General features: G+C 36.6%; 1 protein-coding gene across 6 annotated transcripts in view; it reads left to right on the plus strand.

Moving 5' to 3' along the window:
- LOC121858239 (PAN2-PAN3 deadenylation complex catalytic subunit PAN2-like) overlaps window positions 1-27,295 on the plus strand; it is a 66,456-nt gene that overhangs the window by 22,912 nt on the left and 16,249 nt on the right. For all 6 annotated transcript variants that reach the window (XM_042354539.1, XM_042354534.1, XM_042354536.1 and 3 more), the window contains 12 exons: window positions 2,931-3,127; window positions 4,437-4,647; window positions 8,186-8,323; window positions 8,832-8,977; window positions 10,278-10,374; window positions 11,717-11,947; window positions 15,886-16,131; window positions 17,026-17,173; window positions 17,592-17,765; window positions 21,005-21,168; window positions 25,641-25,797; window positions 26,308-26,445. In XM_042354539.1, the coding sequence (XP_042210473.1) occupies window positions 2,931-3,127; window positions 4,437-4,647; window positions 8,186-8,323; window positions 8,832-8,977; window positions 10,278-10,374; window positions 11,717-11,947; window positions 15,886-16,131; window positions 17,026-17,173; window positions 17,592-17,765; window positions 21,005-21,168; window positions 25,641-25,797; window positions 26,308-26,445 (2,047 nt within the window). The remainder of the gene's footprint in view (window positions 1-2,930; window positions 3,128-4,436; window positions 4,648-8,185; window positions 8,324-8,831; window positions 8,978-10,277; window positions 10,375-11,716; window positions 11,948-15,885; window positions 16,132-17,025; window positions 17,174-17,591; window positions 17,766-21,004; window positions 21,169-25,640; window positions 25,798-26,307; window positions 26,446-27,295) is intronic.

Genomic DNA, 27,295 nt, shown 5'->3' on the forward strand with positions numbered 1-27,295 from the left:
AAAAAAAAATTACATCGTATATCTACCCAAAACGATGAGTTGAAAAAGAACAATTATGCACCTCACAGCTCGACCTGGAAGGGAGAGACTGAGATCCCCAACACCACACCCACCTCCCACTCCCATGATCCGATACAAACTCCTGTGGACATAAGAAACATTTATTCTCTATGTTTTTGATCTTTTGATAATCATTTCTTTTATTTTTTTTACACAATCTGTATTAATGATTGTGTGTGCATGTAACAGTAAAAAATAAATATGTGTATCTACCCAAAAATACAAGTTGAAAAATAACAATAACTTTTGCTTTTGCTTTTATCTTCTTTGCCACTGATTGGCTATTTAGCCACTTGGGCGGCCGGACTCATCTCTGTTACGCACTGTTGACAAGTACTGAGCATGCAATGGCTCCTGAATGTATCTGAACCTGCTCTAGTGCTGGTCAAGTCTGGTCTTTGGAAAGCTTCAATCAACTTACAGTCCTTAGCATATCTCGGGGACCAGACGGGGTGATAGTACTCCAAGTAGGGAAGCACCTCACTTTTGAAGAGAGTTACGAGGGACGGACCATCTAGATATCTGCGAGTTTAGTTACTTGATTCACCTTCTTCTCACAATGGCGTGAAAACTTCAGTCCATTGTCAACATACACACCCAGGTCCTTTTCGCATTCGGTCTTTATCAATGCAGTTTTTCATCCCGTTGGGACATGTGATATGCCTTCTTACGATTGGTATGACCCAGGAGCATCCCATTACACTTCATTACATTGAATTTTAGCAGCCATTTCTTTGACCACTCTTGAAGTTCAACGAGATATTTCTGCAGCTTTTCACAGTCTGTTTGGCTCTTAATTTCCCTGAATAACTTGGCATCATCAACAAATATTTGTACAGAGGAGTGTATAACTTTCAGCATGTCGTTTATGAAACAAACAAACAACAACGGGCCTGATGCACTGCCCTATGGTACCACGCTTGTCACGGGTACACATGACAATTTTGTACCATTAATCACCACACACTGCTTGTTATCGTGCGGAAAGTCTCCGATCCACGTTAGGACACCTCCCCGAAACCCATACCCTTCCAGTTTAATTCTCAGCCTTTCATAGGATACACTGTTGAAAGCCCCTGCCATTCTTGGGTTTATGATTCGCGATTTTGACGATTCGCAGTAAGCAGATGGTGGCTAGCTTGCGAGCCTTTTCCCTCAGCACAATGAGTCACCCCACACAGCATCCTGTGTTGTACTCTCAAAACTTTAGTGTATCAGTGTGAAATGGCCCCTAAAAGACTGCCTAGTGTCAATGCTAGTGGAGTAAAATGTAAAAGGCAGAAGTCAGTGATGACCCTGACAAAGAACATTGAATAATTAGATAAGTTAAAAGAGGGAATGAGTGTTGCCGCTGTTGGTCGGTTGTTTGGTATAGATATACAGTAGTGCACTAAGGTAGTTTAGCTGCTATTCGCGGTTTTGCTCATTTGCGCTATTCTTTAGAACCTAACCCCCACGAATCACAAGGGTTTACTTATTTATATAGTGTTGGTATTGCTGCCCTGTTCCAGAATTTGGGTCCAAACATCCAGTACCTCGAGTAATTGTGTTAAGCAGGAGCGTCCCGGCAGAAAATCGTGTTGGCAGTCCTTTACAAGGTTGTTTCGTAGTAGATGCTCCATCATGGCATCTTTTATAATGCTCTCTAGTACTTTACATACTATACTGGTCAGGCTCACTGGTCTATAATATTATTTGTGGAGTGACGATCTTCCTTCTTAAATATAGGACTTGTTTAAGCCATTTTCCAATCACTGGGGACCTTTTGCTCATCCAGGCATTTACAGAACAGGATCTTCAGGGGCTCAGCAAGCTCGTTGCACAACTCTCTTAACACTCTGGAATGCTCCATGTCAGGGCTGGGACTCTTTGAACCTTTAGCTTTAACAATTTATTTCTTATACCCTCTTCTGAGAACACAATGTGGGCCATCACTGTGTCAAACCATCTCTCCTCAGCGCAGGAAAATTATTCGCATCCTCTCTTGTGAACACTGGGGAAAAGAACTTGTTTAACACCTTTACCTTGTCCTGGTAAGAATCTGCATAACTACCATCTTCAAGCCTCGACTTTGTATTGTAGTAAAATTTATATTACTATTTAATTTATATTAAGCTATTATAGTATATGTATTTGACTCAAATTTAATTATATGTACAATACAGGTATTGTTTAGTGAAGGAACAGGCAAGTTAGTTAGGCTTTGATGAGTGTTATCCACAGCCATGGAACCTAACACCTTATTTCCCATAGGCCTTTAGTCTTGCCAACCACAGGGTTTTTCAGGAACCGAACCTCCACAATTGGCAAGGGACTACTGCAGGGGTTCTCAACCAGGGGGGAATTTCCCCCCTCAGGTTTTCAGGGAAGGGGAAAACTGATACTAATATGGAAAAAATATAGGATTTTCAGTATTATATTCATATTATTTGGAATGCACTTTTTGAGGCAGACAATCTTGGAAATGAGGGGGGAATGACATTCTGACATATGGTGAAAGGGGTGCATGGGGCAAACAAGGTTGAGAACCACTGGACTACTGCATATCTTAATCAATGCCATATGCAGATGTATGAAGTACTGTGCTAATATGTATATAGCTGTTACCATGTTAGATGAGATATAACACATTCTTCCTCAACCTGCATCTAGGTACAATCCAAATCATGCCTTTAGAGTGGTGTGTGCATCGTGGATATGCCTTGGAGTATTATGAAGCTGTGTGATAATAAAAATGGTGTAAATTAGAGGCAGACACACTATTGAATCATTCTCTGTTCAGTTCTCCTAAAGTACTGTAGATGTTCTGGTTGTATTGCTAACAATCCACTTATTTTATATTTTATATTAATTTTTCATTTTTTCAACAGCACCAAGTTGGAGAGCAAGGTTGTGTTATTCTTCGTGATCATCCTAGATTTGTTTGTCACGGTGATCTGACAGGAAGAATAGTCCTTCATGATCCACGTACAATACGTCAGGAACACTCTTTTCAAGCTCACACTGGTAGCCTTTCGGATTTTGATGTTTTTGGTAATTACATCGCTACATGTGGGTTCTCAAATAGGTATGTTCTGATTATGTCTGTGTTTTTGTGTATGTAGTATTGTATATCATATTTTGTGTTTATATAAAACAAAGAAACCTATGATAATAGAAATAATTAGAAATAAATAAAATTCAGCTCTTTGAATCTACTTCATGCAAAAGCTGAGTAATGCACAAGTTTCAAGCATTCCAATCTCATCAAGGATGGTAAATTTAGAAATTATTTAAGAAGGGAAGAATTCTGACCTTATACAGTAAATAAAAACAATAATTAGAAACAAATAAGATACAGTATTAAAACTCCGCTTCAGCTAAATCTGAGTGATATTCACAGGAGACAGAACGCAAGCTCGTCCCCCTAGGCGCCTTGATACTCACTGTGGCTTCGAGTAATGGCTGAGAATTATATCTAAGGCTAACATATTGTAAAAGGAGGCTGTAGGTATCCATAGAAGTCATAAATCCCACCATTTTCTTGAACTTGTGTAAACAGTAAAGATGTAATATACCAACAATTTTAAATCTACAAGACTATTACAGTATCGGTCCAATGGCATAGAAGATAAGGGAAGTGCCAAATGAATGGTTGAAGTCTACAATCATCTGCTTGTACTGTATTTGGGGAACGGCAGTAAGGAAGAGTGTAAAAAATATATAGGAATCAGTCCACTGAGTATACCTTGACAAATAATTGGTTGTGTTGTAACTGAAAGGTTGTGGAAAATAGCAGTGTGGTACAGTATAGGTGAGAAACTGGGAGGATTAGAGGAGGTAAGAGTTGTACTGACTAAAGCAGGCAACTTCTATGCTCTATTTATGTATCTAAAGAAGATGTAGGGTCATAGAGAATCAGGAGTCATTGTAGGCGGGAATGAAGATTTGTGAAAAAGAAGGAATGCTACTTGATGCAGTGGAGTCATTATATGATATAGGAAAACGTGTGTGAGAGTTAATGGAAGATTTAGTGAGACCTTTGAGATGAAAGCAGGAGTTGTAGGTAAGTGTGATGTACCCATGGCTGTTCAGCTCTTAAGGATGGAGTGTTTAGGTAAGTAAAAACATGGGTGACTGGATCAGAAGCAAAATGAGTGGGTAGATAGGATGTGGATGTGGCTGGTTTGCCCTTATTTTTATAAGTACAATACAGTTCTTATTACTGTAAAAAATACCCAAGTACTCTTATGGCAATAAAAGAGGTGGGTATTTCTTTTGATGAATGGCTGTAAGATTTAAAATTCCTGTAAGATGATGAATAGTTCCTTTTTTTATAGTAATATTGTACAGTACAATACTGTATACTGAAAAGCTAACTTTTTTGCACTTTCCAGAATGGGTCAGTTGCTCGGAGATCAGTTTGTTATGGTATTTGACCTGCGTATGATGAAGCTGTCTCTGCCCTTGCGAGCTCTGGTTCCTCCTTTCTTGTTGAAGTTCCTACCTGGTTTGTCATCATGTCTAGCTGTGATATCGCCTGTGGGACAGTGGCAAATGATGGATGCAGGGCAGCCTGACAATTCTATCTTGAGCATGAATTATCAGGTTAGTTATCTAAAAAAAAATTGAATTATCTTTTAACATTATACTTAGCAAAGTGTTTTCCAAATGCAAGAGTAAATACCTGTATAGCACTATTGTTTCTTTTTCATAAACTTCTCCTTAACCCCTTGTGTACGAGGTCGCCTCTGAGCTGAATAAAATCTGGCGTTTGGCAAATAAAATATTAAGATTGGTGTCCACGTAATGAAGAGGTTTAGTGGAGATAATGTTCTAACCCCTTGTGTATGGGGTTGCCTCTAAGCTGAATAAAATCATCTAGTGTTAGCCAAATAAAATATTAAGGCGGCATCCCTGTAGCGAAGGGATTAATAAAAAAAAATTATTTTTCTAGAATTTACCAAGTTTGTTGTTTGTACATAAGTGGAAGGCAGTGAGACTAGATATAGGCTTAAGGAGTAGACACAAAGGAAGACTGCAAGATTATAGGGGAGTCTTTTTACTGTTTACACCTGTACATTGTATGGCATTAACAACAGAGTGTAGGATGGGTGGGAGGATTTGGAGGTAATAAGGAATTTATAGACCAAATATAAACAGTGAAAGGCTTGCAGAAAAACATCTTGCTGCTAAATATTAGTCAACTGTGTGCAGTATACACTTGCACCCATCCAATTCAACAACTCTTGGACTCTACCCTTGTCTAAATACCCAAAGGGTCTTATTTATGCAAAGTCCCTGACAAATTCGACAGTTTGTTGAAATACGTACTGTAATAGGAATTTTTCAGTACCTGTAGTTAATTAACAGAGGGTAAATTGGACACTACAAAAAGCCTGTTGTCAAACCTGTCCAGCATTTTCAACTTGTATTCTATGGACAGACTCTCATATTTCCTGTATAGTTTCAACCATATTTACTGCCACATTAGGCGGATAAACTAAAATTACTATTTATGTGTAGAAAATAGTACTGCAATTGCACAGCTTATACTCTATTACTCCAAGCTCATGTCAACCACAATATCATGACATTCATGCAGTATTATTTTATACAATAGAATAATACATATGAAATATGTACAGTAATAACAAAACAAAACAACTTCTCAAATATAAAGATATTTAAAAATAAATTGCACACAGTTTGTAACCAGGTAATTGCTCAGTGGATTAGGGTTGGAATTGGGATGTGTTGATTGTACAGCTTGTTCTGACATGTGACTTATTCAGTGTAAGCACTGTTTAGCTGACATGTGTTTCAGTGATATTTACCTAATTTGTATTTATTACCCTATCATATAATTATCTGTATGTAATTAAGGTATGATACTGTTAGCTCTATGGGAACTACAGTTTTCCACATAAAATATTAATGGTTCAGTATGCCCTGCTAATTCTCAGATTTTTATTTCACGGTCCTCTATTATTCGCGGATGACACCCTGGATGTACCCAAGAATGTCTGTGGGTAGTTTTAAAGTTGCTGGCATTTTCGCGGCCGGGACAGGGAGACATTCATTTTAGAGACAGTAATTTCCACTACCTGTATTGTATATACTGTGTATGTGTGTGTCTACACACACACACACACACACACGCTAAAACGCATACAAATAAATAATAATGGGAAAATCCTCTCACAAAAATATGAAACAAATTTATTAAAAATATGACAGTTTACCCTCAAGTCTACTACGTGCTTTATTAATAGCAAACCACGGAGTAGACTTGAGGGTTGACTCACATTTATAATAATTTTGTTTCTGTTTATATGTGAGAGGATTTTCCCATTATTATTTATTTGTGTGTGTTCTTGTGTGCATCTACACACACACACACATTTGTATATATATATATATACAATACAGGTCAAAGAAATGATTGTCCTAAGGGCAAACACAAAGGGAATACTGTATACATTACTTTGTACACAAGTAAAAATGTTATTTGCAGATTTGGCGATTCGCGGGCATTTTGAGAACCTAACCCCCGCAAATTTGAAGGGCATGCTGTATAAGGGTATATCTCCATGGTTAGTCATCATAAATGGTATACTGTATTATAGAAATGAAGTGGTAATGGAAATAGCAAGTGTAATTTATCCCATTACGCATCCACCATTTCTGTTAAAAGTCATCCTGCCAGGTAATTTTTTCTTAAATGGCATATTTTGTTGTAAAAAGAACAGAAAATTGCATAATTTAACACTGGCCATTTAAACTTCCCGCTATCCATCAGAATGTGTTTGTGGGTCTCGGGGAATTCCCCAGAGCCTCTCAGGCAAGCGAGCGAGTTTTTTCTATTTTGCATTCATAAATATTTTATTTCTTTTCTCTCATAACTAACAGACTCATGGAAAAGTAAAAGTGTGAGAAAAGGCAGAGGCTAGACACAATTCACTCATAGGCTGGGTTAGAGAGGAATGACAGGTTGTGGTGTGGCTGGCCTATACTCAGCTCTGTCCTTCACTCCCACCCCACTCTCTCAGACATTCGGGACAGTTGTTATTAGTTACTTATTCACACTACTTCACGTTACTGAACACAATACAACAATATGATTTTATTTGTAAGTTAGATATGAAATGAATATGTTGTGTGGTAAGCTAGTGTGTCTTTATTAAGGAGAGAGTGATCAAGGGAGGGTTAAATATGGGATAAGGCAGGGAGGCCAGCTCTATATCTCACCCCCTCCCCCAAAGTTGTTATGACTTCGAAGATGCTCAGGATAGTTGGGACAGTTGCCACTTGTCCCGTTTTCACTTATTTCGGCTGTAAGATGCCTAGTGAGTGCAGGAGATTCGTAAAAATAAGGGCGTTTATAATCAACGGTGACGCTGTAGTGACGATGGTGAAATGTGACCAGTAGTTACAAGTCTCAAGCTGATACAGAGCTTTTGTGGGAAGGGAATAGGTACTGCAAAAGATGATGAATGATGTACAGGGTTGTTAAGTAGCAGGAAATAAAAAGAAAATGCTTGGAAGAGTAAGATCATGTGTTTGGGGAAGAAGTTTGACCCCATGTGGAATTTTGTGGCTAATAGATTCTCATAAACACCCATGGTTCTTATCTTAATTCACTAGTGCTCTTAATGATACCCAGTGACTCACAAGTGCTCATAATTACCCCAAGTGAATCAAAGTTAACACCAAGTGACACAACCACAGGTGCTCATAATGATACCAAGTTACTCATAGTGACAAAAAGTGAATCAAGGGTGCTCATAATGATTTCATGTGACTCATGGGTGCTCATAATAACCCATAATGATTTTGGGTTAAATATTCAAGGTCATTTGGTGATGATGTAATGCTTCTCTAATTTCTTTTCATCTTTAAAGAATCATTAAAGCCAAATATGTGTCGCAGTGATAACTACTGTATATCAAATAGTATAGGTGCTGTGATCATATACGATGTTGTATGGACATTAGGACATACAAGAAAATTTGCTTGGCCTTAATCATATAATTGGATTTCAGGGTTATTCCCTCATTTTTCAATTGGGAATGTTGTAACAGCACCTAATTTTATATTTTTCTTGAACCAAACCAATTGTTTTTTTGACTTGCTGTTATTTCAGATCAACTGTGTCCCAGAAAGTGTGATCACAACATTTGATGTTGCCCCGTCCTCACAAGCTATTGTTTTCGGGGATAGCTTAGGATCACTGCATCTCTTCACGTCTGGTAGTAAACCAAGATTCAACAATTTTTCTCAGGTAATTATATTTTGGCCAACAAATTGTTAACATTAAGGTAATAGCTGGCTTTCCTATAAATATTATTTCTTTGCTCCATGCAAAAGTACAGACATTACCATATTTATAAAAGGGTTCCATTCTAGAAAAATATTCATGAATATTGTTTTGGTTAATCAAAGCACATTTTCTCATAGACTCCACTTATAAAAGTGGAGATATTTTCTTATGGAAAAAAAAACACCTGCCAAAACATCTTAAAGGCCACAAAACATGGTTTTAATGATTTATTTTTTGAGGGGTATACAGTACACAGCGATTATAAGCCAATAATAAACATTAAGTGAAATATATGCAATACAGTACAGTACTGTAATAATTTTATGTCCAGATAAACAGTGTTATCTCCAACCCCCTAGATTCGCTTTTTACAGACTTTCACAGTTTCACCACTGGGGTCTGCCCCAATTAGTCCAGTGTATCTAGGTACTACTGTATAACACTGCTCACAACACTGTTTTCTTACCAGGAAACCATCATGCCAGATTTACCAGAGCAGACCCAGACAATGCCTGTGACAGATAACACAGCTTCTTTAGCATCTCTGCCCATGTATTACCCAACAAGTGCACTGCTTTCTGACTGGCCAGAGCAGTATATGAAAGCTCTTTACAGGTAATGTCCAATAGTTTTTTTTATTTTTTTATTTTACTTTAATTTTGTATTTGTCATATAACTGTTCAAGTACCTCTTAATTTACATGTGTTTGTTTTACACCATTTTTAGAGTAACATGCACGGTCCATTTACATCTTTTTTTAAAATGCAACAATTGTGCAATTCGGTTTTCAGGGGCATACGGCCCATGTACAAAAAAAAATCACAGTACAAAAAGTTTCTCAACGTAGAAGTATGGAAAAATAAATGGGTCCACACGCCTCCCCAAGCCCTCTGCACACCCACCTACGTCCACACATCTCCTCCTGCCTCCCACATAGCTCTCCACACGTGCAGTCTTATTACTGTACTTGCTTTCCATCACATGATATATGTAGCAGTTACATGTTGTCCATCATATGATGTACAGTAGCTAAAACAATTATCTGTTCATACTTTGTGGGAAACAATATGAGACCATGAACGATAAATTTTGATATATGAGGACTGTCACAAGTAAAATTTTGGAGCATATCGACCCCCACCTGCACAGACAGTTGTTTTAGCTACTGTACAGGTATCTCCCTATTTTCAATATTCCTCTTTAATGCAGAATATGGAAAGCATCTCTCGGTGAATTTGTGAACACGTGGTACTCGGGTTGGCTGTAAGGCGGTGGGTGGGTAGGCTGACAAGTGAAGGTAGAGATGCATGGTACATCGGGTTAAATATTGTTTCCTTATAAAAGTCACTGACTTGACATAGAAAAATATAACTTGCATTGCTGGAATCCTTGTAAGACGGCAATTAATTTTAGTATAAGCAATCCATAATTTGCACCGGAGAAAAAAGTTCTGACCAATAGCTATCAATGGCTATTCGATGGATATCGTTAAAGCGAGTTGTTTTGATCGTATTTATGGAGATTGTGGTAATTTATAACCATCGTTAAAGTGATATATCGTATCTCGGGGTTTACCTGTACTTAAACAAAAAATTAAAGAACATTGACAAAGAATGTTCATGAGTGAAGTGAAGAAAAACAATTGGAGATTAAGGGTGAGATTGAAGGGTACAGTATTATGATTATGTGGGAGAGAAGAATCTGAGGAGGAAATATGTTATAGGACACGTGGAAGAGGTTGTGCTCATGACTTCATGCTAAGTGGTGCATTTTATCTTATTAAAAAAGTCGTGTCAATGGTACAGTATTTAGATTTTATTTTATAATATATATGAGAAATGGCATTTAATAATAAAAAAATCTATGGCAATTATACTATTTATTTGTATTTATTGTATCTGCTTGGTTGCAACAGACCTACACCACCTGTTGATGGATCCATTCTGCAAAGTATGAAGCTTGTTGGTTCCATTGGTTATGCTCCAAACTTGCACAACAAAAAAAGGAACCAGGTAAGTCTGGGATTTGTCAAGATTTATTTTTATTTATTGTTGTAACTTCCACTATTGATCTTAGTGTATGTATCTTTTGTTCTTGATTTATAGCATCTAGTTTATGTAGTGTTTCCTTAAGTCTCGGAGTATGATGCACCACGGCAGACTTTCCTCATTTCAATTTTTACTCAGTCCTGAACGTCTCATTTAGATGTATAGTACTGTACAGTAATACTCTATGTGAAATTTTTGTCTTTCCCTGAATTTTTAAGCAACTCTTCTTTTCATTGTACCCCTTTCAAATGTTATAATTTGTCATCCTTAACCATGAGTCCCTCTGTCACGTAATCTACCAATAGTTTTTTTTTGTACTGTACAGTACAGTACTTTGTTTCTCAATTCCTGTAAGTGTAGCTTTACAAGTTTCTATATTATTCACTGTATTGTACTGTACTCAAAAGACTTGTTGAAGGGATGTCCAGGAAATTGGTCTCATGGGAAATGAAATGGATTGCCCACTTTCTGCTGTGAGATATCCACATTCTTGTATGATATTTAGTGTTAATAAATTCTAATATTGTATAATGTAAACCATGTACTGTATTAAGCCGACTTAAATATTTGGTACAATTATTTTATGAAAGTACGACTTGTGTGCCTTCCCCAGTAATTTCGACCACAATTTTGCTGAAAAATCACATCCAAAGGCAAAATTAAAGTTAATAGTACTTATTTAGAGATTATTGTAGCAAACAAATCTTGATGAATCTTGAGTTGGAGGACAAAGGGGGGCTGCTTAAACTTACTTTACTGTAGTTTCACTTGTACTATTTAGTTTCACTTATATATATCTGTACAATTACACTTAAATCTAGCATTTATTTCTTAGTTTAATCACTGTTGGAATTGAGGATGCAAGGTGGCAGATAAGGGGTAACCACCAATTCTGACTCTGAGGTGTAGGGTAAGTGATGGCAGATCCACAGACACTGGTCTGACTTATGGAAGTCTGACTTAGGAGGGTCGTACTGTACTTGTGAACCATAACCTTATGCACCCTGTACTAGTTATTATTAAGAAAGATGTCTTCTTATTGAAAAATATAATGAAAAGTTAATTTGCCATGTTTTGCAATGATGCACTTCTGCAGGAAGAATCTTAGGCAAAAATATTGTTGATAGGTCTTATTTTCTTGAAAACTTCTATTTCAATATTCTGGTATTAATAAATAACTAGTCAAATTATGCTGAACAGCTTTACTTGCTTAGTATATCACAGTTGATGGAAGACTGAATATTCTTTGATTACCAAATAAAATCACAAATTTTTCTTTAATATTTACACTAAATCATTTCTCCAGGTCCCATATAAATTCAGCCGCACAAAAGGGCAAAAATCGAATGTGAGTGAAAATATTTTGGGGAAAAATGAAGAAGGAATTGCAGTTCATGTCCCATGGAGATACAGGAAAATAGAGATCAAGTATGGAAAGCTTGGTATGGATGACTTTGATTACGATCAGTACAACCGAACTAGTTTTTCTGGACTTGACATGTCTCTTCCAAACTCCTACTGTAATCCAATGATACAGGTAAGATTTTCATATGCTTGTTGGAAAAAGGATGTACAGGCATCCCCCGGGTTACGGAAGGTATGTGTCCTTGAAAATTTGTCCGTAACGTGAAATTCCGTGACGCGAAACCAATTTTCCCATTGACTTCCATAATATAATTGGAGAGGCGTTCCCAAGGAAATATTTTTGGCAAGAAGATGTTATATAAGCACATTTATGAATTTTTTTTTTTTTTTTAACATGTACTGTAATAATACACTTGAATTTAACTTACCACAAACGATGTTGAGTGCTGCATTTGGTGAGGTGGTGCAATCGGAGTTACTGGGAGGGAGACGGAGGGGCACTACTGGCTCCTGCCTCACCTTGCACAGTATTGTAGCAATCACCAAGTATGGGTGAATTTTTTGTCTGTATTCAGAATTTATTGGTCATAATTTACAAGATCCGTAAGAGCGAAATTCCATAACCAGAGTTTCCGTCACCCGGGGGATGCCTGTAAAATATGATAGCATGGGTCTTACTTTTCTAATTGATTCTAAGCAATATTTATGTGTTTGATGCATATTCTTGTTGTGATGTAAATGATTTGAATAAAATTAAAATGAGTACAGTATGTATAATCAATACACAAAGTGGAGAGCACCATATTCACGTCAAAAGTCAAGATGTTGGATTAATGTTATATGTCGGATTTGGGCTTATATGTATTATTTACTACTATGGCATTATATTTATTGTTATGATCCTTGGTGTCTCAATTATATATACTGGACTCACGTAGACATCGGTCGATGGTCCAGAAGACCTTGATAATAGTGGCTGGGACTAATCCTGACAATTAATTAATCTCCCAAAAAGCAACGTTAGTCTTAGGAAGGGGTAATGAGAAACCTAAACTTATCCCTCTCATGTTGAGGAGGAGGAGACCAGGTGCACCATAATATCACAGAAACAACTGAGCATAATCAGTTCTGAATTGATCTCCCAGTCAGTCATCCTCACCCTCATCATTTCCAACATCACCCTCTCACTGAGCTGGTGGTCCCACTGCTCACTGCTCACTCTACAATTCACAGATAAGTTTTTCTTGGTGAAAGAAGAAATTTCCTTTTCAGCATGTCTGTGTGTCATTGTGTGTTAACAGTCACTGTTCACCCCATGTTGTTTTCAAAGAAATGTGGTTTTGCTAAACCTTTATGCCTTATAGGTTGAATTAAACTCAATTTTTCAACAGATGCTTTACTGTAAATTATTCATCAGGAAGTGAGCTTCATCAGTAAAGAAAGCATTGCCCTTTTCTATCTGCAGGCAGTTCAACCGCCTCACTTTTATTTCTATTATTCTGACTTTACAATAAATATATTTTATAAGGACACAGCTCCAAATCATCATAAATAAATCTGTATACTGCCGTTTGTGAAGTCCCTACAAACTGAGATAGTTTACGTGCTGACTTATTGGCGAGGATTGCACACTTTACCTCACAGCCTTGATATTTTCTGGTGTTCTTGAAGTAGATTATCAGCCACGAACTCCCTTGAAATGATAACAAACATTTCTTGTAATACAGAATTCTTGAATATGGAAATTTCTTATAAAAGTATCCTTTAGTACCAACCATTAATTTTATGGCAAAATAGATCTCTAAAATGAATGACTGCTTCTGTACAGAAAAATTTCTGTGCATTGTCTACAATATAACAGATAAAAATTAGGTCCACTGCTTCATAAACCTGGAGAAAAGAAATATCATTACAATAGTTACAGTGGGATACCTTTAAAAAGAGGTACCGCTACATCATCATGGCCGACTTAAAAAGAGGTACTGGTATATCATCGTGGCCCACCCTACATAAGATTTTGGCCTTACCACACAGACTTCAGTTTAGATAAAGTTGTAACTGGGTCATTACAATTACAGTGCATACTTATTGATGTTGAAAATATAATATTATTACTGCATGTCAGCAACAAAGATATTTTAATTGCATAAGAAGATTAGAATTTATACTAGTCCATAAACAATTAAAAATTATGAGAGAAAGAACTGATGCCTGTCGGTTCATTAGTGTATGTAATAATAATAATAATAATATAATAATAATATAATGGTTTGTTGAAAGAGCATGGCAGCCAGAAGGCCGAAAATAAACAGTTACATATTGGGGAATGGGACACTTGATTGACAAATAATGTGAAAGTAACATAAGTGATAGAAATGATATATAATAACAAAGTGGGGAGAAGGTTATACTTTAGGGCATTTCAACATAGTGAAAGTGCAAAAAGGTAAGATTGGCTTGGAGTGAATACACTGGTTGATTATGAGTTGATGATAATTTTTACAATGGTTGGGACTGGGCTGTTCTTATAGCAATCAGTACATGCTTGTTTGGGCTGGATGCAGTTGTGGTGTCGAACAGCAGTTCGCAGATGAAGGATCTTGGGTGGAAGTAGGAGCCGGTGTTGAGGATGGTGCAGAAGCTTCTCACCAAATTTGCGTCTGAGGTCATGGTGATGATCGGAGAGAACCGAAAGGATCAGTGTGTTGAGCGCTTTTTGATATGTGGAGTAGGTGGGGGAGAGAATAATATTGCCTGCCCTCTTTTGCACTTTTTCTAGGTGTTTCCATTGTGTGGAATTTAGGGAGGAAGACCAGGCAGGGGAGGCATAGGTGAGCTTGGAAAGTATGAATGTTGAGTAAACACCGAGGAGCTTGGGCGCAGGAACTCCGAGGGTCTTGAGTCGGCAGAGGAGGTGGAGACGAAAACTGGAGGATATGACAACTGTACTGGTGTGTGTTTTCCAATTTAGTTTATCTAGAGTGACGCCGAGTAGCTTAGTGGAGTGCACCACCAGGAGTGAAGGGAGGTGGGACACACACACACACACACACGGTTTATTGAGAAAGTTCGGCAGCCCGAAGGCTGAAAATATACATTAGACAAAAATGACTTATTACATACAAAGACTTGGGGTGGGTGGGTCGTTTAACAAAAGCTTTCATTTCTGAAAGAAAAAGGAACAATGATTGAACATACAAATTATTATAGTTTACAGTTGATGGCCCGGGCCTGGGCTGGTCATGGAGACAACAGGTGGTGAGGTGTTCACGTGGTGTTGTAACTCGTCCTCGGGTGTTGATATGAAGGACCTCACGTGGTCATGGAGACATCGGGTGGTGTGGTGTTCACACGGTGTAGTAACTCATCCTCGGGTGTTGATATGAAGGACCTCACATGGTCATGGAGACATCGGGTGGTGTGGTGTTCACATGGTACAGCGACTCGTCCTCAGGTGTTGATATGAAGGACCTCATGTGGTCATGAGGACACCGTGTGGTGTGGGGTGGTGTCACAGTACCTCACTCAGCTCGGTGATGTTGTGTTATCTCGTAGTCAGGTGCATAGCCGGCCGGCCCTCTGTTGTTCCCAGGGTGGACGGATTAGCACCTCCTGGTCAGAAGATGGTGGTTAGTTCCCATGGGTGCTTATCTCACTGGTGGGTTGTGGCTTTGATTGGTACTGTCTAGTGCTGAATTCACTGGCTTAAACACTGTTCATCACTGTTCAACACTGATCCCACTTCTTTCCAAAACGAAATTGTTTCACTTTTGATTATGTAGATATCCAGGTGGTGAGGATGGGTGGGGGAGAGGGACTTGGGGAATGGGCCGACATTGGCCAAGGGGGGCAGCTGCACAGCGGGAGCAGCGCCTGAATGGGTCTTGAGTCTACGGTGGTCAAGGATTTGTCGGTGTGTGTGTGTGCGTGCGAGTGTGTGCGTGCGCGCGCGAGTGTGTGCGTGCGCGCTGTATATTATTATCAAGTTGTACCAAGTTAATGGGAGAGGTCAACAACCAACTGCTGTGCCACACACAGGTAAAATGTGTTCAAGTAATTTAACTTGAAATGTGAGAATTATGAATTGATATTGTATGATTTTTTTTCCAGATGTTTTACTATATTGCCCCTCTTCGTGCACTGATGATGTCCCACTTGTGTGAACGAGAGTTCTGTTTAGTGTGTGAGCTGGGCTTCCTCTTCCATATGCTTGATGTCAGTATGGGACAAGGTATACCTTGTCATGCTTCTAATTTTTTGAGAGCATTCAGAACTATCCCTGAAGCTTCTGCTATGAGTCTTACACTCTCAGATCAAGATAATCGAGCAAAGATCAACTTTGCTTCAAAGATCCAGGTGAGACTAATATTGTTTTCATTCATTTTGATGAGTTATTTTAAGGTTTTATCCATGCCCATGCATCTTATTGGCCTTACTTCCTACTCTCAAGCACATTATATCCACTGCTTCTTATTTGCTTCTTCTTGTATCCACAGGTCATGCTTCATACCCATATATGATAATAATGTTGGTTCAACAGTTCCCTTATACATCCCAGTTTTTAACTCCTTAGACTTGGTACTCTATTTCCATACATTGTTAGTTCACCTTAAACTTTATTTCCTCCCATTACTCTGTGGTTAAATTAATCTCTCCTCATTATACTTATTGATACATCCCCTCTCATATATCTGAAGTACCTATACTCTACTTCTTCATTTCTATCCACATTCATACTAACATTTATTTCTCCATCTCCTCTCTTTACCTGCTGTCTACTGATTAATTTTATTGGATAATTTTTTTTTTTTTCATATTCACTATCAACTTTTGTCTAGCTTACACTCATCCAAATTCATTCACTAATGTCTGTAACTTTTCTTCTGAAGTACTGTACCCACCAGAACATTTATCTACAAGCAATCCACTCAATACATTTGGAAATGGAAGAAATGTAAAATATAGATATACAGTACTGTATGTGTAAAAATTTTAACAACTTTTCATTGCTAAGTTGAAATGAGATGACATTGAACATTTAATGGATATACATGAGTATTGTAAACAATTTCATGCTCATGATTACGTGTATAATTGGTGGAGATTGTGTTGGAGCCATCATGAGTGAGTGAGATTCACATTTTTTTTTTACACAATATTTATTATTTACAGTATTTCAAGGGAAATACAATACAATATTTATTCTAAGGCTTGGGATTAATAATTTTATTGTTTTTCTTTGGCTCTTAGAGTTGGAACAGGTTTGTGCTACAACAACTGCATACTGAAACTCTTGAAGAAAAAATGGATCATCCCCGTGTTGACTCCATGGATGAGAGGATGTTCCAAATGGGCTGCCAGATATTAGACTCGAGTATAGAGGAGAAAGAAGTCAGTAGTAAGTACTCTTGTTTATAAGAGGTCTTAGGGAGGAGACTTTGAAATACTAGAGTAGAACCTGACTCATTTTTATTGATCTCAGTTTAGTTGTGCCTGTATATCCAATATATGGCCATGCATGCATGCTTAGAGTAGCAAAGATCTACTGTAATGCAAAGTACGGTTCCACAGCATACATTATATAAAACAATGATCGTCTACTTCAAATGTTTGGCTTAAGAGCATTTGCAGTGTGTATAGAGACTGCATTGATAGAACTAATGATAGTTGAGGGTTTATTGTACTGGTAACTAAACTGAATATTATTTATTTATAGAAGATAAATATAGATATACAGTATATTGGTTCATCGGAGTTTCTTAATGAATGAATTTCTAATTCTAAGTCAATGAAATGGAAAATTACAACCATTCCAGAAACTGAGGAAGGGAACACAATTGACAGACAAGACAAGCGGGAGTACTCACCAGTAGCAAATATATTTGGATCACATGTGGTCAGCATCAACAAGTGTGCCAGATGTAACCATGAGATCCATAAAGACACCACCTCGCTTCTTGTCAACCTAAACTTTCCTGATGTCATGGATGGTAAGCATCAAAGCTTTTTTTTTTTGAGGACATGATTTTCAATGAAGCCATTTTACATAAATGAAGTCAACTTGGTATGATGTAGTATGTGATAAGTTATATCTTATAATTTTGCATGTTTATTACTACAGTATACAGTAATTGATTACAAAGTAAAACATTAGATGTAGTTTTCTATGTAACCATTCTAATCAGAATAGTATAAAATTCTTTAGGTAATTTGATCCCGTGATACTAACGTATCATTAATATGGGCATAGGAATACATAACCTGCTTGAGACTTGATCCCCTCTCCCCTCCTAATTTAGAGATGACCGATTTTAGTCTGGTCATATCACCCCTTCCCCCTTCCTTTACCTTTTTTTAGATTCAGTTGCTAAAAACAAACAAAAACAAATCGCAATGGGATATTTGACTCTGTGTGGATGTAATCTGAGTGAGAAGGAGAGTGATTGAAAATTTAGTGAATGGAACCTGGATGTTCTCCTTTTTTGTGAAACAAAGGAAAAGGAGATTTGACTTGGGGACTAGTGAAGGAAGTACATGTAAAGTCAAGAGTGCCTGGAAAAGTTATGAGTGGAAGAAAGAGTGGTAGCAGTGTTGTTGAATGGCTCCCAACTCTTATGTAAATGAGAAGCACTTCATGGTCAAATGTGTGGTAGGTCTGCTCTTCAAAATGGGAAAGTGAATTAGTTAGCTATTTCCCTAATCACCAATTTAGCAAAATTATATACAGGTGTACCCCGATAACTGATGCATGTACGGATTGGAAACATCGTTAGATAATTAATCAATGGTTATCGAAGCAATTAATCCCATTAGAACATCACAAATTCAAGGGGTTGGGTAATGGCCACTGTCCCAAAACTCCCATCTACCCATGTTATATCTCTGTCATGCAAACTGTAAAGTAAGAAAATAAAGCAGACATATAAAGCAATGTCAAGCATAAATTGAGACTTATTTACCCGTGTTGAGGATGGTAGAGACGGTCTAGAGTGGCAAGTTCTAGTCTCTACTGCTCTTTGCTGGTTCGTCACCATTGTTATTATGCCTTATCACATCACATCAAGCTGCCCGGCACAAGAGGAACTATCACTGGGGCATTTAGGCATGATTGAGTAACACACTTAAGTCCACTAAGTCAGAAATAAAAAAAAACACAAAGTCATTGACATAGTAAGTGTTAACAAGAGCAAAGATGGCAGGAATGAGTTAGGGCAGTGAGCAGAACCCTCTTGTGGCAAGAATTCACACCATGCTACCACCTGCCAAATTCAGAACAGCTCTGCTGCTCTTATCTTGATTGTCAGATTTCTGGGATACCAACAAAACTTATGGGGTATTTCCCTTATATGTAATCGTCGGTTATGCAAAGCAGCAGTTAACAGGACGTCGGTTTTTGGGATACACCTTTACAAGAAAAATTAAATAATGGGAGTTTATAGCAAAAGACTATTCTAAATGAAATTAAAATTGAAAATATTTTCCTTTAACCCTTTGGATACATACTTCATTTTCAAGCTGAATTCCCAAGTAAAATATGAAAATGCAAACTGGTCCTTTTTTACTACCTGTACATTATATCAAGTTAATATCATAATATGTCCATATCTGGCATTCATATTTCTCTTGACATTTGACAACAGGGGAAAAATATAAAATGAAGTATTTATGGAATCCTCATTTCATAGCATAAAATTTAGCCAACATTATCAAATATTGTCAGGAATTCTTAAAATGTAGTACAGTACAGGTATTATTCTTAAAATTAGAAGCAAAATAATATACTGTACCTTTGATTTCAGGTAAAGCAAACAAAACATAACAATAACAGTACTCAATTTATGTTTGTAGTATGATCTAAGAAAAATATTGGGAGGTTCTACAGGTATCCCCCGAGATTCGAATGGGTTAGGTAAAAAAAGATGTCCGTTAGGTGAATTTTATTATCACAAATAAATAAACATATGGGAAAAATAGGGTTTGGGTCCTCATTGACAAAATACCCCAATATTGTATCATACCCTTAAAACACGAAAATGGTTCACAAACAAAAACAAAACCTATCTAACTAATGATAAATAGTTCACAACTATTCTAATTTACTTCCTAACATATGAAAAAATAATGAAATACTGTTTAACTTTGGTACATTTCCTAATAGGAGGGCAGTCTGGGTTCACTACCACAAGGGGGTGGGCTGATTAAGGGCCTTTGCTGGAACACTCCAGCAAAGTTGCACATTTCTTGAAAGATGAGGAGAAAAGTTAAACACTGCATATACAGTATTAGTATAGTATTTGTTTTATTTGACTGCAGTCAAACAGTGCGTGCAAGAGTTAATGAGCGTCAGAGTAAAATGCTTTAATTTTTCATTGTTTTTATTATTAATGTATGAGGAAAGAATATTAAGGTTTGATATGACAGGTATAACAATATAACTGATCATGCTTGGATACAGTACTGTACTTGTATTAAATAAGGCATTATTTTGCCCAAAAATTCTTTTAGAGAGGAAAGTATCTTGTACAGAGTATACAGTACATGGTACAGTCCATCTATATTAATGGTAAAATAAAAAATAAAATAATCTAAAGCATACAGGGATCATGTAATTGGTGTAATAAAAATATTTTAATTATCTTAAGGGTCAGTAATTTCCAGTAAATACTCAAATTAAAAAAAAATTAAAATAGATTCTTAACCAGTATACTGTATTGAAGAGTAGAGTACCTTGGTCTAATGTTTTTTTTAGTGCAGTATTACAGTAGGTCAGACTTTTTAGTTGAAAACACTTTTTGACTGGAAAGTGATAAATAGTGCTTGTAAATAAATTTAGCATTTCCCTAATTTTTAGTTCCATTCATTAATTATATCAGAGAATCATATTATTTTGCTGGCATTAAGCTGTTGCTCAATAAACGTGTGGTTCATAATGAGTCCTTTACTTTAATAATAACTCTATTTTAATGGACTTGCTCCTCTGTTATTGTAATTATCCTCTACTTATGTAAATCTATATACTGGCTGCTGTTTTAATATCATCACATTTAGATTTAAAGCAGAGAAAAGAAATTTAAATTATGTCACGTGTGGAAAGAATCTTTCATGTGAAATATATGATTTTGTGCTATTTAGGTAAAAGGCACAATTCTCCAAACTATTGCACTGTACAGTATATTGCAAAATTAAGTTGTCTTATTCATATCTCTTTCTGTTAAAAATATACTTTCAGGTAGCTGTTCATTTTCTTCAGTGGTGGAGTTGAGTATGAGCCTTGAACAAACAAGACAAGCTTGGTGTGATTCTTGTGTCAGATACCAACCTATAGAGCAGTGGCGGCGCTATAAAACTTTACCAAATATATTGGCAATGAACTGTGGCCTTGATAGTGCACAGGTAAGATTATGCCTGTGGTTATGAAATAAAATAGGTCCTCATATCAAGAAAAGAGATCTGAGGTAACCCCCAGTTATTAAAAGGAATGATTTTACAATAGGCAACACCAGACCTCTTTTGCCTATACAGGGAGTCCCCAACTTAAGAACGTCCGGCTTATGAACTAGGTTAAACTTTAAATTTACAGTATTTTATTTACCTGATGACTTATTTTTTTTACTTTCATTTACTGTATTTTGTCATTGTATTTCTTCTTTTGTCCTAAATTAAGTGATTTTAGATGTATACAAGGACTTGTGCTATGATATAGTGAAATTTTTAACTCTGTTCTGTAAGTACGATATGCACATAGCATGTGTTCCGACTTACGTACATTTCCGACTTAAGAACGTCCTCAGGAACAGAACTATTTCGTAACCCTGTACAGGGGTAATGTTATCATCTGACTTAACTTTTACAATGCCAGATGAATTATATACTGTACAATCAGTCATTTTGCAGGGGTATGTAGAAACTAACCATAGGGCAAACAAGCAATTAGCTTGATAAACTTATACTCAGTACAGTGTAGTACCTAAGTTTGTGTGCTTTCAATTTTGCACTTGTTATGAGAATTATTTGAATTGCATCATTGATACAGTATATATTCATGACTAAAGAAGATTAACTTTCAACGTTTAGGGGATTAAAGAATTATAATTGTTTCATTGCAGGTGAATCCAGCATTACATGGTGCAGTTTAACTCTTTTTTCTTTATGTGATGTTGATAGAATTGGGCTATAACCTGTATCTCAATTTTTTAGAATCTATTGCTATTCTCATAAGATAATTAGCCTAGAGTCTTCTGCTTTTTCCTGTTATGGAAAAGTAGACTGGGATACACTGCTTATAATTTAAACTGTAGCTAAAGCAAGGTTTTTGTGTCCAGTATAAGGGAAGATTAAGTTCTCTTCAAGACAAATTTTCCAGAGACTCGATCTCCAATAGAACACAAGGAATGGGTTGGTTGGGCTTCTAGTAGATATTAATCATTCTTTTCCAAAGGAGGTCTATACTCTACTGTCTAAAGAGTCTGTATCTTTTCAACATTGGGAGAAAATGGTGGCTAAGCTAGGTTTTGCAGCTCTGGTATTGGAGCTAGGGACTCCCTCTATTACTTAAGATAGTAATATTCATAGTCTTTGAAAGCTACATTTAGAGACAGGACAGTCCTATTTCATGGGGATCTGAATTGTGCACATATTTAGTGGGAAATGATTCTACACTCCCTTAGAAAATTTGGAGTATAGAGAAGGTTGGTCTTCTGTGTCAATGATGCATATCATCTTGAAAGAACTAATTTTTCCATTCCTGTTTTTCAGCTGCATGAAAGATAAGCTTTCGTGATGAAGTGTTTTGATTTTTATTAGTGGCGCATCAGCTGTGGGTTGTGTAAAAAAAAGGGGGGGATAATTTATGGTAATTCTTTTCCTCTGTGTGAGATCCTGAGGAAAGTGTTCATCTTGGCTTTAAAGTGCTCTTACTCAGTAGTGGCCATGCATTTTGCTGGGATGCTTAATATTAGGGCTGTTTCCTTTTCTACAATAGTAAAATATCCCCTGAGTGGAGGTTAGACCATATAGTTGTTAGGCTTTTGTAGCTGACAGTACAAGCCCTACCCCCATGCATCTTCTTGGCTTATACATTATACAATTCATATTGATATATCGTAAATAAATTCATATAAAACTGTAAGGATACCCAATTCTGGCTCGCTCTAATGGTGAATGTAATGTCTGTAAAGATTTAACTGCTTGAAAATATTAACTTTCAATGCAGTATATGAATGGAAAAAAACGTTTGAAATAAGGAATACAGTACAGTATTTACCTTTGAAGTCACACACAAATTCACGCTTTTGGAGAACACATTCCCCATTACTTCTTCTCTTTTCATTTATCATTATGTACAGTATATCAAGACAAATGACACCAAGCATATAAAGCAAAGGAGGATAATAATGACCATTTTATAAAGAGTAGAAACTAAGTGTAAACACCACATATTCACGTAAGGGTGTCGTTTCAGATGAAGGTTACTTACAGGTAGTGTGCTTGGCAGATGAGTCACTGAGCTGAGTGGCAATTGAAATACAGTGAACTGTACAGGTATTTTTATTCAGGCCATTCACTATATGTATCAAAGGGTGGGGAGAAATTTTGTTGTCTTAAGTCTCATCGAGAATTTGTATAATTATGTAAGTATAAACAAATCAAACCGTGTGTTAACATGATATTTTATAGGCTATTCTCTCTCTCTTGATTTTGTTAAATTGGGAAAGTGTGAAAAACAAATCATTCTTGTTGGAGAAATGTTTATTAAAACATTTTATTGTACATAAAAAATTAAAAATATAATTTCTACTTCATGTCAATCATAATACAGTATGTACACACACATACACATACACCTATCCTTCCCTCATTAGTTCATCATCTCATCACTATAGAGATGTCATAAACAGCTTAGTGGCTCTTCTGTCCCTATAACATGGGACTAAGGTTCCTTAAAAATCCAGCCAACAGCAATGCTGGTAACTGAAATACCAGGCTCTATTTTATCTGTAATTTTAAATTTTTTGCAAATATTTATCACTGCATGCTTTCTCTTCATTTCACCATTCTTGGAGGCCATTTTTATCACTTAAATCAATGTTTTCATCAAGAAAAAAGAATCATTAATGCACAATTTGTGTGTGGTCTTGATGGTGTATACAGCTACTCCTCGACTTACGACCTACTTGACTTATGACCACCCGGACGTACGACCGGCACAGTCATACCAAATTTTTTTCAAATTACGTATTTTCAAGTCCCGACGTTAGTGATTGCGCTGTGTACTGACAAAATTTTTGCTTGTAATTCCCTTTAAAATGGCTGACATGCTTAAAAGTGAGTTTTGTGGTGCTGAGAAGAAAAAGAGACACCCATTTTAGATTTTCTATGTATTATCTTCGCATTTTCAACTTACGACCACTTCGACTTACGACCTGGATTTGGGTCCCTAACCCCATCGTAAGTTGAGGAGTGGCTGTATCTAATACAACAGTGACACTTTGAAGGATGGCGCTGTATCTCACATATCTGCCTGTAGATCACCACTCATAAATGACTTAAGGTCAGCTAAACCTGTAGTCATTTGAAGGTTTCAAAATCGATTTTTTACTGTAATGTACTTTGTAGACTCAGAAGGCATTTGACAGGGTACCATATGAAGTAGTAAAGTGGGCAGTGAGAAAGCTAGGGGTTGAGGAGTGTCTTGTTGAGTGGTTATATTATTATATGAAGACTCAAAAACTGCTGTGAGAGTTAATGATGAGAAATTTGAGGTGAACGTGGAGGTTTGTCGGGGGTCCATCTTGAGCATTCTTTTGTTTATCATGGTGCTAAAGGCAATATCACAGGACTTTAAAGACTGATCTTCCATGAGAGTTGTTGTATGCTGATGACTTAGTGCTGATAGCAGATAGTATTGAAGAAGGGGTGGAAAAATTTTAGGAGGGGAAGGATGGAATATTCAAAGTGTTGTGAGTCAAGTCACCCATGGTGAAAAGTGGAAAATAGCCATATGCTGTTGTTAGGTGTTGGCAACAACTCAGCACACTGTAATATGCAGTGAGTGTGGAAGGTGGTGCAGTGGTGTAGATTGTAGACTGTAGGAAGTTGCTCACTTTGAGTGTCCTATATACACAGGTAATCATGTGGCCTTAGAAAGGCTGGAAATACTCAACATTGGGGATTTATCTTTGGACTGTGTTGATGAGTTCTGCTACCTGGGTGACATGATCAGTGTCTGGAGGCACTGATGAAGCTAGCTCAGTTACAAGAGTCTAAAAAGGATGGAGGAAGTTTAGGGAGTTATTGCCTTTTCTTTTCTTTTTTTATGGCAAGAGGACCTTTTCTCCACATGAAAGGAAAAATTGTTGTTAAAAGTGTGATTTTGTATGGCAGTTAAAGAGGATGGCATCTGCAGGTTAGTGCAAGCTGAAATGAGGATGGTAAGGTGGATGTGCAATGTGACACAGGTAAGAAATGACATGAGAGTTAAGAACCTGATGAGAGGCTGTAAGAGACTGCAGCAAGAAGATCTGGTATCAGGTAATCATGGCTGACTTAAACAAGCATGGTAAATGGCTATGAAACATTGATTATAATAATGCTCTTGTATTAGTTTTATCTATTACACAGGAGGACTTGATAGGGGTGGATACATTTTTCATTTTATGAAGTACATGAGATTTTTTTTTTCTAATGATGAGAGTAGTACAGGTAGAGTATATTGTTTAGTTCTTGCCATTCCAGTGATCATACCTTGAGAATGATAAAAGGAATATTCTTTCTCTTTATGATTTACTGTGGTTGCAATTAACACTGGACTCCCCAGGTGTTGGAAAATGGCTCTAACATGCTGGCTTTTTCGTTTACTTCAACAGGATATCAAGTTCTGGAGAAACCAATTTGAAATTTTGCTAACAGAGATTCGTGATAAAAAAAGAGAGGAAGAAAAGAAAAATGCAGAAGCTAAACAGGGAAATAATGATAAAGAAAATAACAAGACTAAAGAAAGGAGTACTCCTTCTCTTAGTGCAGGTGAGGGAAATATTATTGCCTTTAAATTATTGTAGCATTATACAAAGATAATACATCTGGCATCATTTGGATATCTGAGAGTCTGTCAGTTTGAATATGTAGAACTTGTAAGCACAGTCAGTCTTTTGTTTTAAAATAAAGTGTGATTGAAATTGTTGGGAATCTTCTTATTAAGTACCTGTACCTACATGATACAGTATTACATTTGAGTGGTCATTAACTTTGTAAAATATAATCATTTTAGTAGTGGTTAACCATGTACTGTACATGTATAACCTTTCTAGTGTGACCAAATACTGCACATTGGAAGAGTTATTTTATTACTGAGATGAAAAAAAAGGGGTTTTCAGTGCATATTATTAAATTTTAATATCCAGTTATATTTAATGGTAAAATATGCTAGCATTGTAATATCAATTATCCTATACAGCATATACATTATTTACTACTGTACAGTACAGTATATGTAATTGTTTATCTTCTCATCTAAATTTCTTATATTAACGGCAGGTAGTCCTTCAACGCCATCTAAGAGATACCCAGATACCTCTACCCCACAGCCATCTCCTGCTCGACCTTGTAGATATGGACAGGCCTGTACTCGTCATGACTGCCGATTTTGGCATCCTGGCCGTGATGCTGGGGAAGGTGGGTGCAAATTTTAAGGAATGTGGATGAGAGTGTGTACAGTATACTGTATATGTAAAGTAATAATAAAAATTAACAGAAGCAAAATTTATAAATATTGAAAATGGCTTATTATTTTATACAGTACTTAATTCAAATTTATCCATTTACCTTGGCCAGTTGCCAACAAACTTTTTGTATCAAGTATGGGGAAGAAGAGAGAAGTATGATGACATTTAGGGAGTGGTTGCACTGGTTGATAATATAAAAGATTAATTACTTAGATGGTATTGTTGATTAGTGTGGGTGGATTTAGAAACAACGACTGTTAAGCAAATTATAAATAAGTGTATAGACAAGGGTATGGAGGTGTTTTAACTACTTTAAATGTTCATAGGAAGATTGCTAAATTATCATATATTTTTCTCTTTTGTGGAAGATATGTATGTTTGAGATTGTGTTGTGTAATTAGTGTTGTTCATAGGGGTACACTGAGGAGGCCAGCTGCTACCTCATCCCTTATTCACACCGCTACATGTCAGCAGACGAACGATAAATTGAATTTGTGATATGTATAAGCTAATTTACGCAAATATTTTTGCAACATGTCATTGAATGCAAAAACATGGTCCTGTTGCAAAGCGATTTGCAGACACTGTAACTCCTTCTAAATCTCGCAGTTGGACGAAGAAATTTTTAATAATTTTATGCTTTTGACCTAATGATATTTATTTAATTTTTTTCTCATTCTGTTTATAAGATTTTATGTGGATATAATGGAAAAATAATGTAAATTTCCCAGCACCGCACACATGCACAAAATCATCAATAGGTCAAAAACATAAAATTAATACAAAAATTTTGGTGCATG

The sequence above is a fragment of the Homarus americanus genome, unplaced genomic scaffold (genome assembly GCF_018991925.1).
Source record: "Homarus americanus isolate GMGI-L3 unplaced genomic scaffold, GMGI_Hamer_2.0 scaffold57980, whole genome shotgun sequence".
Classification (NCBI taxonomy): domain Eukaryota; kingdom Metazoa; phylum Arthropoda; class Malacostraca; order Decapoda; family Nephropidae; genus Homarus; species Homarus americanus.